General features: G+C 35.5%; 1 protein-coding gene across 1 annotated transcript; it reads right to left on the minus strand.

Moving 5' to 3' along the window:
* Positions 1 to 225: 225 nt before the first annotated feature.
* On the minus strand, positions 226 to 12,072 carry LOC107662185 (extracellular calcium-sensing receptor-like). Its single transcript, XM_016452101.1, has 6 exons — positions 11,864 to 12,072; positions 11,288 to 11,576; positions 10,457 to 11,212; positions 10,117 to 10,344; positions 1,253 to 1,376; positions 226 to 1,139 (listed from the first exon to the last, which is right to left on the minus strand). Exons 1-6 carry the CDS (start codon positions 12,070 to 12,072, stop codon positions 226 to 228), a joined length of 2,520 nt encoding a protein of 839 aa, XP_016307587.1.
* Between the last annotated feature and the right edge of the window lie 988 nt (positions 12,073 to 13,060).

The raw sequence follows: 13,060 nt of genomic DNA on the forward strand, positions 1-13,060 counted from the left end.
CATCTGTCTAAAAAAGACAGCTGTATGATTTTCGATATACTGTATACACAGAAAGTACAATAAGCTTGTACAATTAGCCAGCTAAATCAAGAAAATTGATTTTCAAACTCACAAAGCACAATAGCCTAAAACCTGTGAAACTGTGAATTTAATAAATGAGTAACCCCACTTCCATTTGTCTTTGAACAAATAATTAAGAAAAAATAGGTGATATACACGTCATTTTCAGTAGGAAATAGATGTTGTTTTCCCCATAATATGTTGCTTTGTATTTTGTTCAGGTTTAAGCAGGATGATATAACATTTAGGTGCAAATATGCAGAATAGTAAACCAAAGCTTGAAGCTAAAATGGCAAATATCTCCACAGCTACAGTAAATTTTCCAGGGGAACTGACATAAGCTGGAATAAATGTTATCCATACAGCACAGAATATCAGCATACTGAATGTAATGAATTTGGCTTCATTAAAGTTATCAGGCAGCTTACGAGCCAGAAAAGAAAGAATAAAGCACAAGGCAGCAAGTAGGCCAATATAACCCAGCACAGCCCAGAAACCCATAGTAGAACCCAGATTACACTCAAGAATTATCTTTTCCTTATAATATTTCATATTTTTGTAGGGAAATGGAGGAGATATCGTTAACCAAAGCACACAGATAAGAACCTGTATAAGTGTAAAGATAAGAACACTGAGTCGTTGTTGTTTAGGCCCAAACCATTTCATGACATTACTTCCTGGAAGTGTAGCCTTGAAGGCCATTAACACTATTATTGTTTTCCCTAGAACACAGGAGATACAGAGGACAAAAGTTATCCCAAATGCTGTGTGACGCAACATACATGACCACTCAGTAGGCCGTCCAATAAAAGTAAGTGAACAGAGGAAACACAGAGTCAATGAGAAGAGCAGCAGGAAGCTCAGCTCTGAGTTGTTTGCTTTTATGATGGGGGTGTCCTTCTTGCTGTAAAATAGGATGGCCACCAGCACAGTTATTCCTATTCCAAACAGTGAGAAAAAGACAAGCACTATACCCATAACTTCTGTGAATGACAGAAACTCTAAATTCTTTGACACACAATTATTTTTTTCAGCATTAGACCAGTATTCCCTGGGGCACTGCTTGCAGTTAATTGAATCTGTAAATGAAGATGTAATCACTAGTTAGAGACAAAAGGAAAATAATTTTTTTAATGAAGAGCAAAATAGCAACTAACAAGTTTTCAAAACTTTAAGATGAAATGAAGATTACCCGTCTCATTGCTGATTTCTCCCTCTGCACATGGGATACAGTCATAACAGCAGACAGGCCTTCCTTTTTGTGCAGCCTTCCTAGTGCCTGGAGGGCAACTCTTACTGCACACAGAGCTTGGCTTCTGCTTGTAAAAATGCATATTACAGAAATATCTTCAATTTAAAATGCTTTCTTATCTGTTATGTAACCATGGCAATTTCAGTTAGGACTTAATTTAGGACAAAAGCTTTTACAAAACAAAATTTTCTAAGTGCATTATTTTATCTTAATTACAGATTAAGGGTATTACATAAGTATCCTAACCTGACAAAACATCCTAAAAATGGTTTTAACTTTAGGATAACCCCACTGGTGTCCTATCTTCAAACCTTTTTGAAACTCAACTGGGAAAAAGAAAACACATTACATTAGCCCTTTTCATGAATGGCGTTACATTTATTAATTATGACTGGTTTGTAAATAAACTTCCTGACTTGTCTCAATTCCTCTGCAAATCTAATAGCTCAGAAAAACTTGATGTTGTAACAGAAACGATGGGCTCTCTCTATTCTAGCACTTTAGACACGGGTGCTCCTTTACGCTTAAAGAAGATTAAGGAAAACAGTCCGACATCATGGTATAATAAGCACACTCACATTTTAAAGAGAGCAGCCCGGAAAATGGAATGCAGCTGGAGACAAAACAAAACTAGAGGTATTTCATATTGCATGGAGGGAAAGTATTTCTACTAATGGAAAAGCTTTAAAAACTGCTAGATCTGCTTACTTTTAATCTCTTTTAGAGGAAAACAAACACAACCCCCAGTATTTATTCAATACAGTGGCTAAATTAACAAAAAGTAAAGCATCAACAGGTGCAGACATTTCCCAACAGCACAGCAGTAATGACTTTATGAACTTCTTCTTCTTCCAAGATCAGTACTATTAGAGATAAAATTCTAATCATGCAGCCATCAGCTACATTATCGCATCAGACAGTGCATTATAGATTACCCGAGGAACAATTCCACTTATTCTCTGATATAGGAGAGGAATAATTGTGTAAACTTGTCCAAAAAATTAGACAAGTTTACACAATTATTCCATCTACTCTATCTGAGCTACTAAAAGTGGTGCTTCCAGAAGTCATAGATCCTCTGCTGAATAATATTAATTTGTCAGTGTCTTTAGGATATGTCCCAAAATCCTTCAAATGGGCTGTTATTAAGCCTCTTATTTATGGAAGCATATAGGTAGCGAAATTCAATTTAAAATGCAATATGCAAAAGATATATGAAGCGTATTCCATGCTAATATCAAACGTTCGAACGACCGATCGAACGTCTAACCGAACGTCTATCCGAACGTCTTGAGCTTTGAGCGTCTTACACTGCGGGTGACCCACGTGACGCCAGCATCTTGAAATTAGCTGGTGTTTAAACATTTAAGGAGCCAAGCTGCTGTGTAAAGACTATAAATGGACATTACAAGCATTACAATAATGATATTTTATACCTAAAATAATACTCAACCATTTCCTGCATCCTGCTGTACTTCCCTGAATAAGTCTTTAAAGGTGTTGTAGGCTAATAAGTCGTTCTGAGTAATAAATTGAAAAAGCTCCCACCTGTAAATGACTAAACAAAATAACATGTAGTTTACTTGAGGTTCTGTTATAAATATGTCTATTAGAAACATTAATTTAAATTATTTAATTATACAAAAAAATGTTTGAAATTAATTAAGACTTCCCGAGTTTTTGAACGGAAGTCCTGAATGACTGTTATTAAAGGTCATTTAATGAATTTTAATGATTTTCAATGCCGCGCAGAAACCCTGCCTTTGAGGGGTCTGTAGAGGTGTAGTCATTGGTGTAGAGGGAGAAGAGCAGTGGGGAGAGCACACGTCCCAGGGGGGCGCCAGTGCTGCTTGTACAGGTGTTGGATATGAAGTCCACAAACAAGATCCTCACATAAATCCCTGGTCTGTTGCGATGTTGAAGGATGTAGTGCAGTCGCATGTTGACAGACCTGTTTGCCCAATACGGAAATTGAAGGGGGTCCAGCAAGGGTCCAGTGATGTCTTTTAGGTAAGTTAAAACTAGTCTTTCAAATAACTTAATTACCACATATGTTAAAGTAACAGTTCTATAGTAATTTAGTCCTCTGGGTACCTTTTTTGGGATGGGGATGTTGATGGAGCATTTTCTTAAAAGATCGTAAGTGCACAAGGCAGGGAGAGGGGGTTGCTGGAAGTGTTGATGAATGAATTGAGAGATGGCCAAACTGGTGTCTTTCAGGCTTTTCCACTCAAATTCCTGGTTATTGTAACTGCATCAGACAACCAACTCTTTAACCTTCTGTCTGTAAGCAGACTTATCACTGTCCTGGATGAGGCAGATGAGTGTAGCGGCAATATTCAGGAGCTGGACAGAGGGATCTGTAGAGTTGTAGTCATTGGTGTAGAGGGAGAAGAGCAGTGGGGAGAGCACACGTCCCAGGGGGGCGCCAGTGCTGCTTGTACAGGTGTTGGATATGAAGTCCACAAACAAGATCCTCACATAAATCCCTGGTCTGTTGAGATGTTGCAGGATGTAGTGCAGTCACATGTTGACAGACCTGTTTGCCCAATACGCAAATTGAAGGGAATCCAGCAAGGGTCCAGTGATATCCTTTAGGTGAGTTAAAACCAGTCTTTCAAATAACTTCATGACCACAGTCATTCAGTCCCGTGGGGACCTTTTTTGGGATGGGGATGTTGGTGGAGCATTTATTTCAAAGATTGGAAATGCACAAGTGAGGGAGAGGGGGTTACTGGAAGTGTTGATGAATGAATGGAGAGAAGGCCAAACTGGTTTCTTTCAGGCCTTTCCTTTTGGCCTGACGAAGCTGTTTGAGTTTTGCTGTGAACCATGTTTTGGCATTGTTTTATGTTAGGTGTTAGATTGTTTCTGTCTGTAGGTTGGTATAAGATAAACCAGACAGTGATCAGAGAGCCCCAAAGCTGCACTTTGGATAGAGTGATATGCATCCTTTATTGTGGTGTAACAGTGGTCCAGTGTATTACTGTCTCTGGTAGGACATGTAACATGCTGTCTGTATTTTGGCAGTTCATGTGAGAGATTTGCAGTATTCAAATCTCCAAGAACGATTATATCAAAGTCTGGGCATTGTTGCTCCATGTCTGTGATGTGGTCAGCCAGCTGTTGCAGCGCTACACTCACACACGCTTGCAGAGGATTGTAAACACTATCCATAATGATCAAGGAAATCCACAGTGCTGAGTAGAAAGGTTTAAGGTTAATGAAGAGGTCTTGTAGATCGGGACAGCACAACTTCTTCAATGTTGTTACATCAGTAACATTTTCACTGATGTTAAAGCATGTCCCACTACCTCAGGATTCCCTGCAGATTTTGTGTGGCAATCTGTTCTGAATAGGTGGAAGTCAGAGCTTGACTAGCACGTCGGCTACCCCTCCAACTACAATAACCATCAACATGTCCAAAAAATAAAAAACTGGTAGATTGGGTGGTGGTGTGTACTGTCAAATGTTCAGCAGTCAGTCCCTGGTGAAACTGATTGTAGATAAATAACTAAAGACAGGACAAATAAACAAAAACAGTAAAACAGCTGTAAAGCTCCACACTGAGGTGATGGACCATCTCGGTTGTGATATTCACCATGAAGAATGAAGACTGATGTGTCAATAATACTGATTAATAATATTGATATTGCCACAATATCATAATTTTCATGCTAGTACAGTATCCACATTCAAACCGGTAATACCAGCATCACTGCTGGTTGGGTGGTAGGTGGTGCTATGGGAATTTTTTTTACTAAGCAATTACGCACACAGTAATGCAAATCAGTTTCAGTAAGTTAGTCTAATCAGTAAGTTAGAATTTGTGTATTTTAACTAAAAAAATTCAAATTAATTTGAAATAAAAGAAAATGTAATTATTAATTTATTCGCTTAAAGTATTTTTCAACCAAACCAAATTCAACAAAAAATAAAGGACACGTGCAGTAGGGATGTAACGATTCACTCAACTCACAATGTCATACGATTCACGATACTGATTTCACGATACAATTTTCTCACGATTTTTGTTTTTAACAAAATGAGATTTGAGACAAATTATATATGAAAAGATGTCCTTTTATTATTGCTTTGACAAAATGCTGAACATTTCTTTGAAATTTTAAAACAAACCCCAAATCAAATAAATAAAAGGCTTTGCCTGTGCTCTTTCCATTCAGTTACCATGCGTTCACACCACCGCTGGTGAGAGCATCAAAGTGGTCGGAAGTCATTCATTTTCAATATGAGCCGGCAGCAAGCTCTGGCGAGCAGCGGCGCAGCACATCTTGGATGGTTGAAGTCAGGTCAACTTTATGCTAATGAGCTATGACACGGTTCGGTGGCAACCAATCGGAATGTAGAAGTCCTCCGCTTGAGAGGATTCCAGAGAATGCAGTCCTGTAAACTTTGGTTCCGAGCACACTAGTTCCCAAGCAAAATGGAGGAGAGGTTGATCGTTGCTGTGGCGGGTTTGTCAATAATTTCCGACGTGTCCCTGTTTGCGTACAGGGACATAAATAAAAAAATAAAAAATATGCGTGGGCCAAGGTGTCTGTGCATTTGATAAGAAGGTGCACAACACTATTTATAGACAACATTTTTGCGCTAGAACACTTGTTTTTCAGCGGGAATGCAATTTATTTTCTCAAAACAACACAGATTTGACCAATTGCATTTAGGCTACACTTCAACCAGGACAGTTTGTAATGTAGGCTCTGCACAAATTAATGTTAATTTAAGACCAAGGCTAGTAAACGTCTCCTACAAACTGCATATTGAAATTAGAGGTTGCCGTGATTTTGCCAAGTAAGACTTGTTCCTGGATCAACATCTGTTGTTGATCCTGGATCGACATTACTGTTCAAAAATATAGACCTAACCCAATCCCTACCCCTAAACCCTACCCATAATTTATTCCTAAACTCTGAAATGAGAGGTGAATAACAAGGGTGTAGAAGCATCTAACCCTGATTGTAAGCCTAAAACTGACATTTCTAGAAAACGTATCCCTCAGTTCTGATTGGTTGGTTGGAATGTTGTTCTAGGAACATGTACTTGGTGAAATCACATTCACTGAAATTAGAGTAGCACTTAACCATGAACATAAAAGCTACACCTCACAAATGGCTTTCAATTTGTTTATTTTGTTAACAAATATGTAACTATAATTGTTAAGTTCTTTCCATCAATCAATTTCTTACTTTCAGATTTAAAATATTTAATGACGTTAACTTATACCCTTCTTGTGGTCAGTCTGCACAAGATCGGCGTGCTTGTTTGCTTTAAAGTTTAAAAAGACCAAACATTCGATCTACGTCAGAGCGTCAGAGCATCCACAAATATTTATACAGCATTGTTGGCTGGGCATCCAGATCGAATTTTGACGCTCTTGCCGGCGGCGGTGTGAACGCACAGTTAGAGGCAACCACTGGATTTTAATCATGATCCAAACAAAGATGCTGCAAACATGCTGCATGAGCAGTTTTGAATCTAAATTAGATTGTATAACTTTGAAATTTGAAGCACAAACAGAATTGTCTGACTTTAACTTTAAAATTATGCTACATAAAACATCTGAATCAGACAAAAACAGCAGACAGGCTGAATTAGACGCTGATTCACTCTCTGACAGCAGTTGGCGCTTATGGAACAGCAGAGATACAGCGTTTTCTTTGGTTACCTCTGTAAACAAAGCAGCACAGCGTTGATTTAATCTGCATTAAACAGAGTCAAGATGAAAAGAAAATATCATCTAAACTTGTCTAAAGACAGTCAGTTCCCCTCAGAGATACATTCATATAAAGTCCTACCCCCAACTGTAACGTGATTCGTTTAATATCTCAACCGATTTGAATTGTGACATATTTGTATCGATTTTCAACTGGCTCGCGGGGCATTGTTACATCCCTAATGTGCAGTGGAGTGTCAGAGTTAAGTGCACGAATGTCAGAATAGAGTGAATTTGTGGATTTTGTAGATAAATGAATGGCCCAGCCCCAAAAGAAACACTTCATGTGCACTTGCAGACTTACAATGGTCTCATATGCTCACATCTTGTTAGGTCCACAGGACTGTGTATGAAAAGTACTGTAAACATGAGTGGTGTCAATATTGCAGGAAAAGCTTGACACATACCAGTGACTATACATTATTTAACATTATTCTATTAATTTGGATATTGATATGGGAACTTTTGTTGTAAAGTATGTTTCATTTATAATGTACCTTAAACCGGTGTAAAATTTCATACTGGTATTTTCCCTCATTTTGTGTCATGACGTCACAAAATGTAGTCTAGTAAGGACAATATTTATCCCTATTAGGTAACACTTTATAATAACTTTCATTAATAATCCATTAACAAACATTATATAATGCTTAGCAGATCATTAGTTAATATACAGTATATTCACATAGCTAGAAATATGAGATAATGTACTTGTTAATGTTTACTAATGTACTTAATAAACATTATGAATAACAGGTCATTATTTCATGTAAATAACAATGCTTACAAATGCCATTCAATTTTCAATTCATGTGATTATGCAATTCTTGAAAACCTTCAAATGATTTGAACAGATGTTATACAATGATTTAAAGCTTTGGTTAATGCACAACACTTTTTGCTGCTATTGAGGTGTGATACTGGTAAGGTTAGGGACAGGTTTGGTCGTATGGGTAGGTTTAAGGGTTGGTTAAGGGGTCAAACGTGAACAGGGGTAAACTTGATTACTATAAGGGAACATGGTTCAATCTGTTTATATTACATTGTTTTGATAAAGTATTTTCTTGAAAAATAGATTTGTTTTCTCCTGTTGATGTATGATTAAAGGAATATCCTGTTTAATGATTTACAGTAGTATACTAATGTAAGTGTTGAGGCAATAAAAACATGTTTTGCACCCAAATTACAATGTGCATGATATCTATAGCGAGCATTTAGCTTAACTGAACTAAACCACTCTTTAAACAAACATTGTTACAGCAGCTAAAAGTCCAATGCCCATAAAGATACTACAAGTGTATTAAACATTTATAAACATTTACAAATAATGAATAGTTTCAACTTTAGATTGGGTACTGCAAAAACATGAACAAATAATCAATAAATGATTAGTTAAGATGTGTAAATAGGGTGAATTCAGGACCTTTGGCACACCTTTTGCCATGGAGATGACTACTTATCAAGGTACTAATTATTATCAGATGTTTATAAACATTTACAAATGATGAATAGTTTCCACTTTAGATTGGGTACTGCAAAAACATGAACAAATAAATAAGATGTGAAAATAGTAGAAATCTATACAACCAACAAATACCAAATATAGGATCTTCACAGACTGTGATTATTTATTTATTTATTTATTTATTTATCCCACAACACTTGTAAATGTAAAAAAGAGCATTAGGTTATATATGAAAAGTACATTAACAATTTAGCTTGTAATTATTGTGTAATTTCTGTTAAAATCAATTGTAGATTTTTTTTTTTTTAAATGCATGATCGTATGAATCAAAAGTTTAATGACATTTGTAAACATTAACTAATGATCCGTTAAACATTATATAATGTTTGATAATGATTTATGAATAAAGCTTTTAATCATTGTAAACTATCTGTCAAAATAATTTAAAGATTTTTAAAAGTACATGATCATATGAATTGAAAGTTTAATGACATTTGAAAGCATTTCAAATTACATTATATAATGATATGTTAATCATTAGGTAATGTTTAATAAGTGCATTAGTAAGCTTTAACAAGCGTGTTATCTCACATTTCTAGCTATGTGAATTTATATTAACTAATGATCTGTTAAGCATTATATAATGTTAGTTAATGATTTATTAATTAAAGTTCTTATAAAGTGTTACCCCACCCCCCTCATGTGTTGGAAACAAATTACATTATATAATGATATGTTAATCATTAGGTAATGTTTAATAAGTGCATTAGTAAGCTTTAACAAGCGTGTTATCTCACATTTCTAGCTATGTGAATTTATATTAACTAATGATCTGTTAAGCATTATACATTGTGAATGATTTATTAATGAAAGTTATTATAAAGTGTTACCGCATTAGATAATACTATATGATAGACTAACTATGAACAAATACAAATACTTACACATTTGTGTTACGAATAAATTTGAAAAATTTGAGCTCAAAAGTTCTGGAGTTATTGAGCGATTCCGCGATTTTGATTGCTGTAGCGCCCACTAGTGGATAATTGGGGCCATAGCTTGACAATGTCTTCCCAAATTGAGATCTACCATCTGGCTTGGTCTCTAGGCCTTACGGTTTGGTCTGCATGAACAGTTGTATGGCAGAATAATAGTAATAATAATAATAATAATAATAATAATAATAATAATAATAATACTAATAATAATCATCCTTACAATTACAAAAGGGTTTCAGCGCTTTGCGCTTGAACCCCTAATGAACAAAAGTACATTTATACATTAACATAATAAATGCTGTTAAAAAGTATTTTATTCTTTATTCTTTTATTAAAACTTATTTTTTTCAAGATAACTAATGCCTTAGCTAAAATTAACATTATTGTAAATTAACATTATTGTAAAGATGTGACTCTTAGCTAATGGCACGCTAGATGCTTTCAAACCAAATGGCAGTATTCAAAACATATTCAAACAACTAATTCTGTATTCTACATGCCTTTCATTAAGGTCAATACTTGAATTTACTCTTTACTTTTTAAAATGGTGTTCCCGGGTTCCAGGATTAAAATAGCCCTATAGCAGAAACAGATTATTGTCATTTACCTTCAGTTGTCCTCCAGCCCAAATGATATTTTTAGTATTAAGCATTAAGCGTTGGAGAGGGGGAAGTGAGGCATCATAGTATCCCACTGATTTAAATTGGAATAATCCATCAGAGTCCTGCTGCCAGTTCACAACTTCATATTGGGCTACTGCACCACCAGTGCTGTCAAACCACACATGATCTCCCATTTTTATAGTGAAATTTACATTTTTCAGAGCCTCAACAACCTAGCAAAAATAGACAGTTTTGATATTATCAGACATTTAAAATGTGCAACAAAAATAATGCTCCCACTTTTGCTCCCTTTATTTGATCTTTTATCTGTCTTTTATATTTTACCTCCTGTGGTTGTATTGTCAGGCTTTTCTCACAGCCTTCTTGTTCTTTGCACTTAAGCAGACTGTGTAGTGAATGAACTACAGCATGAACTGCTTTGTAGACATTGCTTGCGTATCTTTGTTCAGGTACATCTTCATTGTAGTTTTTTAGCGCAAGTAGTTCATCATATCTGCTGCAATTTAATGCATATTGAGAAGAATTCCCCTCACTCTGTGAGCATGGAAAAGCTGTATCCCAGAATTCTTTTATAACATAATCTGCAAACCCTTCAATATTGATTTTTCTCACTGCAAATCCAAGTGACCCTCCCAACGAATGAAAACTATTTGGAGTGATGTAATTCTTTGTAGTTATCCATGACTCCACACCAATCATTTGAAAGCCTGCAATTTTCTGAATACTTAACTGATCAATAAGTAAGCCCATCTCAACAAATGAAACAAATGAAACAATCACTTTTGCCGTGCCTTTTTTAATTATGTCTACCACTTTTTTGAGTTTTTCTGTCTCTGTTCGGTAGAATTTCACAGAATACTCCACACAAATCCCCTCTTCTTTGGCTATTTGAAGAAATGCCGCCATTCCATAGTTTCCATAGTCATTGTCACTGTTCACAGCTCCCACCCAAGACCATCCAAAGTGCTTGACTATGTATGCAAGTGCTCTGCTCTGGTGGTAATCACTAGCAATAGTCCTGAAGAATGAGGGGTAATCTTTCCTATTACTGAGACATTCACAAGTGGCTGAGGGACTTATCTGAAAAAGAAAGCACATGAAACAATGATAAAGTCAAATGGTAATCATCACACATTTAGTATTACTGCTCCTTACCACTGGAATTTTAAAAGGTCCTGTAGTTCTGGACAGAATTACTGTGGCAGAAGATTCTGATTCTCCTATGATAGCATGTAAAGGAGGATGTCCATTGCATCTGTCTCCTTGTCCAAAGTCCTGACCATTCATCACTCCAATTGTTGCACTCATTGTAGACAATCTTGATCCACAAGTATCATAGATTCTGTATCCAATAGTAACATTTGGAAGCAAACTTTCACTTCTGTTAATTTCCTCAATTGCGAAGATCATGATTTGCGCCAGACGAAAATCTCTCAGATTCACACTGTTAAATGAAACATTAAATTATTAGGCTCAACTAAATAGTATATAGTAATAGTAAACAGTATATAAGGTGGAGAAAAAAAGGGTAATAGTTCTTTATTTTCACATATGATTCAAACTCGAAACAATAAAATTACAGATGTTTTTGGTAATTTGCTGTTGAAAAAGAGTATATAAACGTGGCTTCTATATATCTTAATACAATAATAATAATAATAATAATTTAAAAACAGCTTGTATTAAAATGTTTGTCAACTTTAATTTTCTTAAATCATCATTGTAACAAACCTTGAGCATAACAGATGTTGAGGTTTTTGTGTAAACTCAAAAGAAGGTAATGTTTCCTTTCTGTGGATTGCAAAAATCCCTCCGATAGTTACATCTCCATCCTTGGAAAGCAGTGGGTATTTAGGGTCTCCCATTTTTTGACAAGGAGTGTTTTCTGCCTTTGTATGAAGCTGATGGAAAAGGAGGAGTGCGTAAAGAAAGAGAATCATCCCAATGATTGAGTTCCACAGCAGATATCAAATGCGAAGGATCTGATACAGCAGTTGCACTTTTATCGACACAACTGATATGGTTGAATGAATGAGAACATAGCCAAAGACCTCATAGGATATGAAATGAACCATGTCATGCAGGCCTGTAATAGGTTATTGACAGAGTCTTATTTTGTCATGCTGTCAGATAGGGGTGTAACGATTCACTCAACTCACGATTCGATTCGATTCACGATTTTGATTTCACGATTCGATTCACGATTATAATTTTTTTTTTAACAAAATGAGATTTAAGACAAATTATAAATTAAATGTGTCCTTTTATTATTGCTTGGACAAAATGCTGCACATTTCTTTGTGAAATTGAAATATAACACTATAATAATATACTAATATAGCACTTGCATATTACTGCTCTTTTGTTGGTTTTGATTGCTTCTATTATCCTCATTTGTAAGTCGCTTTGGACAAAAGCGCCTGCTAAATGACAAAATGTAAATATAATGTAAATGTAAATAACAAAACTACATTGAAATTTAAAAACAAGCCCCAAATCAAATAAATAAGTAACAGAATTCATATAAACAAAATAAGGCTTTGTCTGTGCTCTTTCCTTTTAAAATTAGAGGCAACCACTGCATTTTAATCTTGATCCAAACCAAGATGCTGCATACATGCAACATGAGCAGTTTTTAAACTAAATTAGATTGTATAATTTCGAAATTTGAAGCAAAAATAGAATGGTTTGACTTCAGTTTTGTGAAACTATAAATAAAAATATCTGCATGAAACAGCGGAGCTGAATGAGACACAGATTCACTCTCTGCCAGCAGGTGGCGCTTAAAGCGTTTCCTGGTTTCCACTGTAAACAAAGCAGCGCTGAACTTATGAACTTTAATATGCTTTATACAGAGGCAAGATGAAAAGAAAAAATACCATCTAAACTTTTCTAAAGACAGTAAGTTCCCCTCAGACATACATTCAT

This window comes from Sinocyclocheilus anshuiensis, unplaced genomic scaffold, assembly GCF_001515605.1.
Source record: "Sinocyclocheilus anshuiensis isolate Anshui unplaced genomic scaffold, SAMN03320099.WGS_v1.1 scaffold1245, whole genome shotgun sequence".
NCBI lineage: Eukaryota > Metazoa > Chordata > Actinopteri > Cypriniformes > Cyprinidae > Sinocyclocheilus > Sinocyclocheilus anshuiensis.

Bases quoted from the DNA above. Each gene is read 5' to 3' on its own strand.
- LOC107662185 (XM_016452101.1), bottom strand. From the start codon at position 12,072: ATGATTCTCTTTCTTTACGCACTCCTCCTTTTCCATCAGCTTCATACA. The intron at 11,213-11,287 runs GTAAGGAGCAGT...TTTCTTTTTCAG, and splicing joins GACCTTTTAAAATTCCAGTG to ATAAGTCCCTCAGCCACTTG. The intron at 1,377-10,116 runs GTAAATGACAAT...TTTTACAAGCAG, and splicing joins GGGCTGGAGGACAACTGAAG to AAGCCAAGCTCTGTGTGCAG.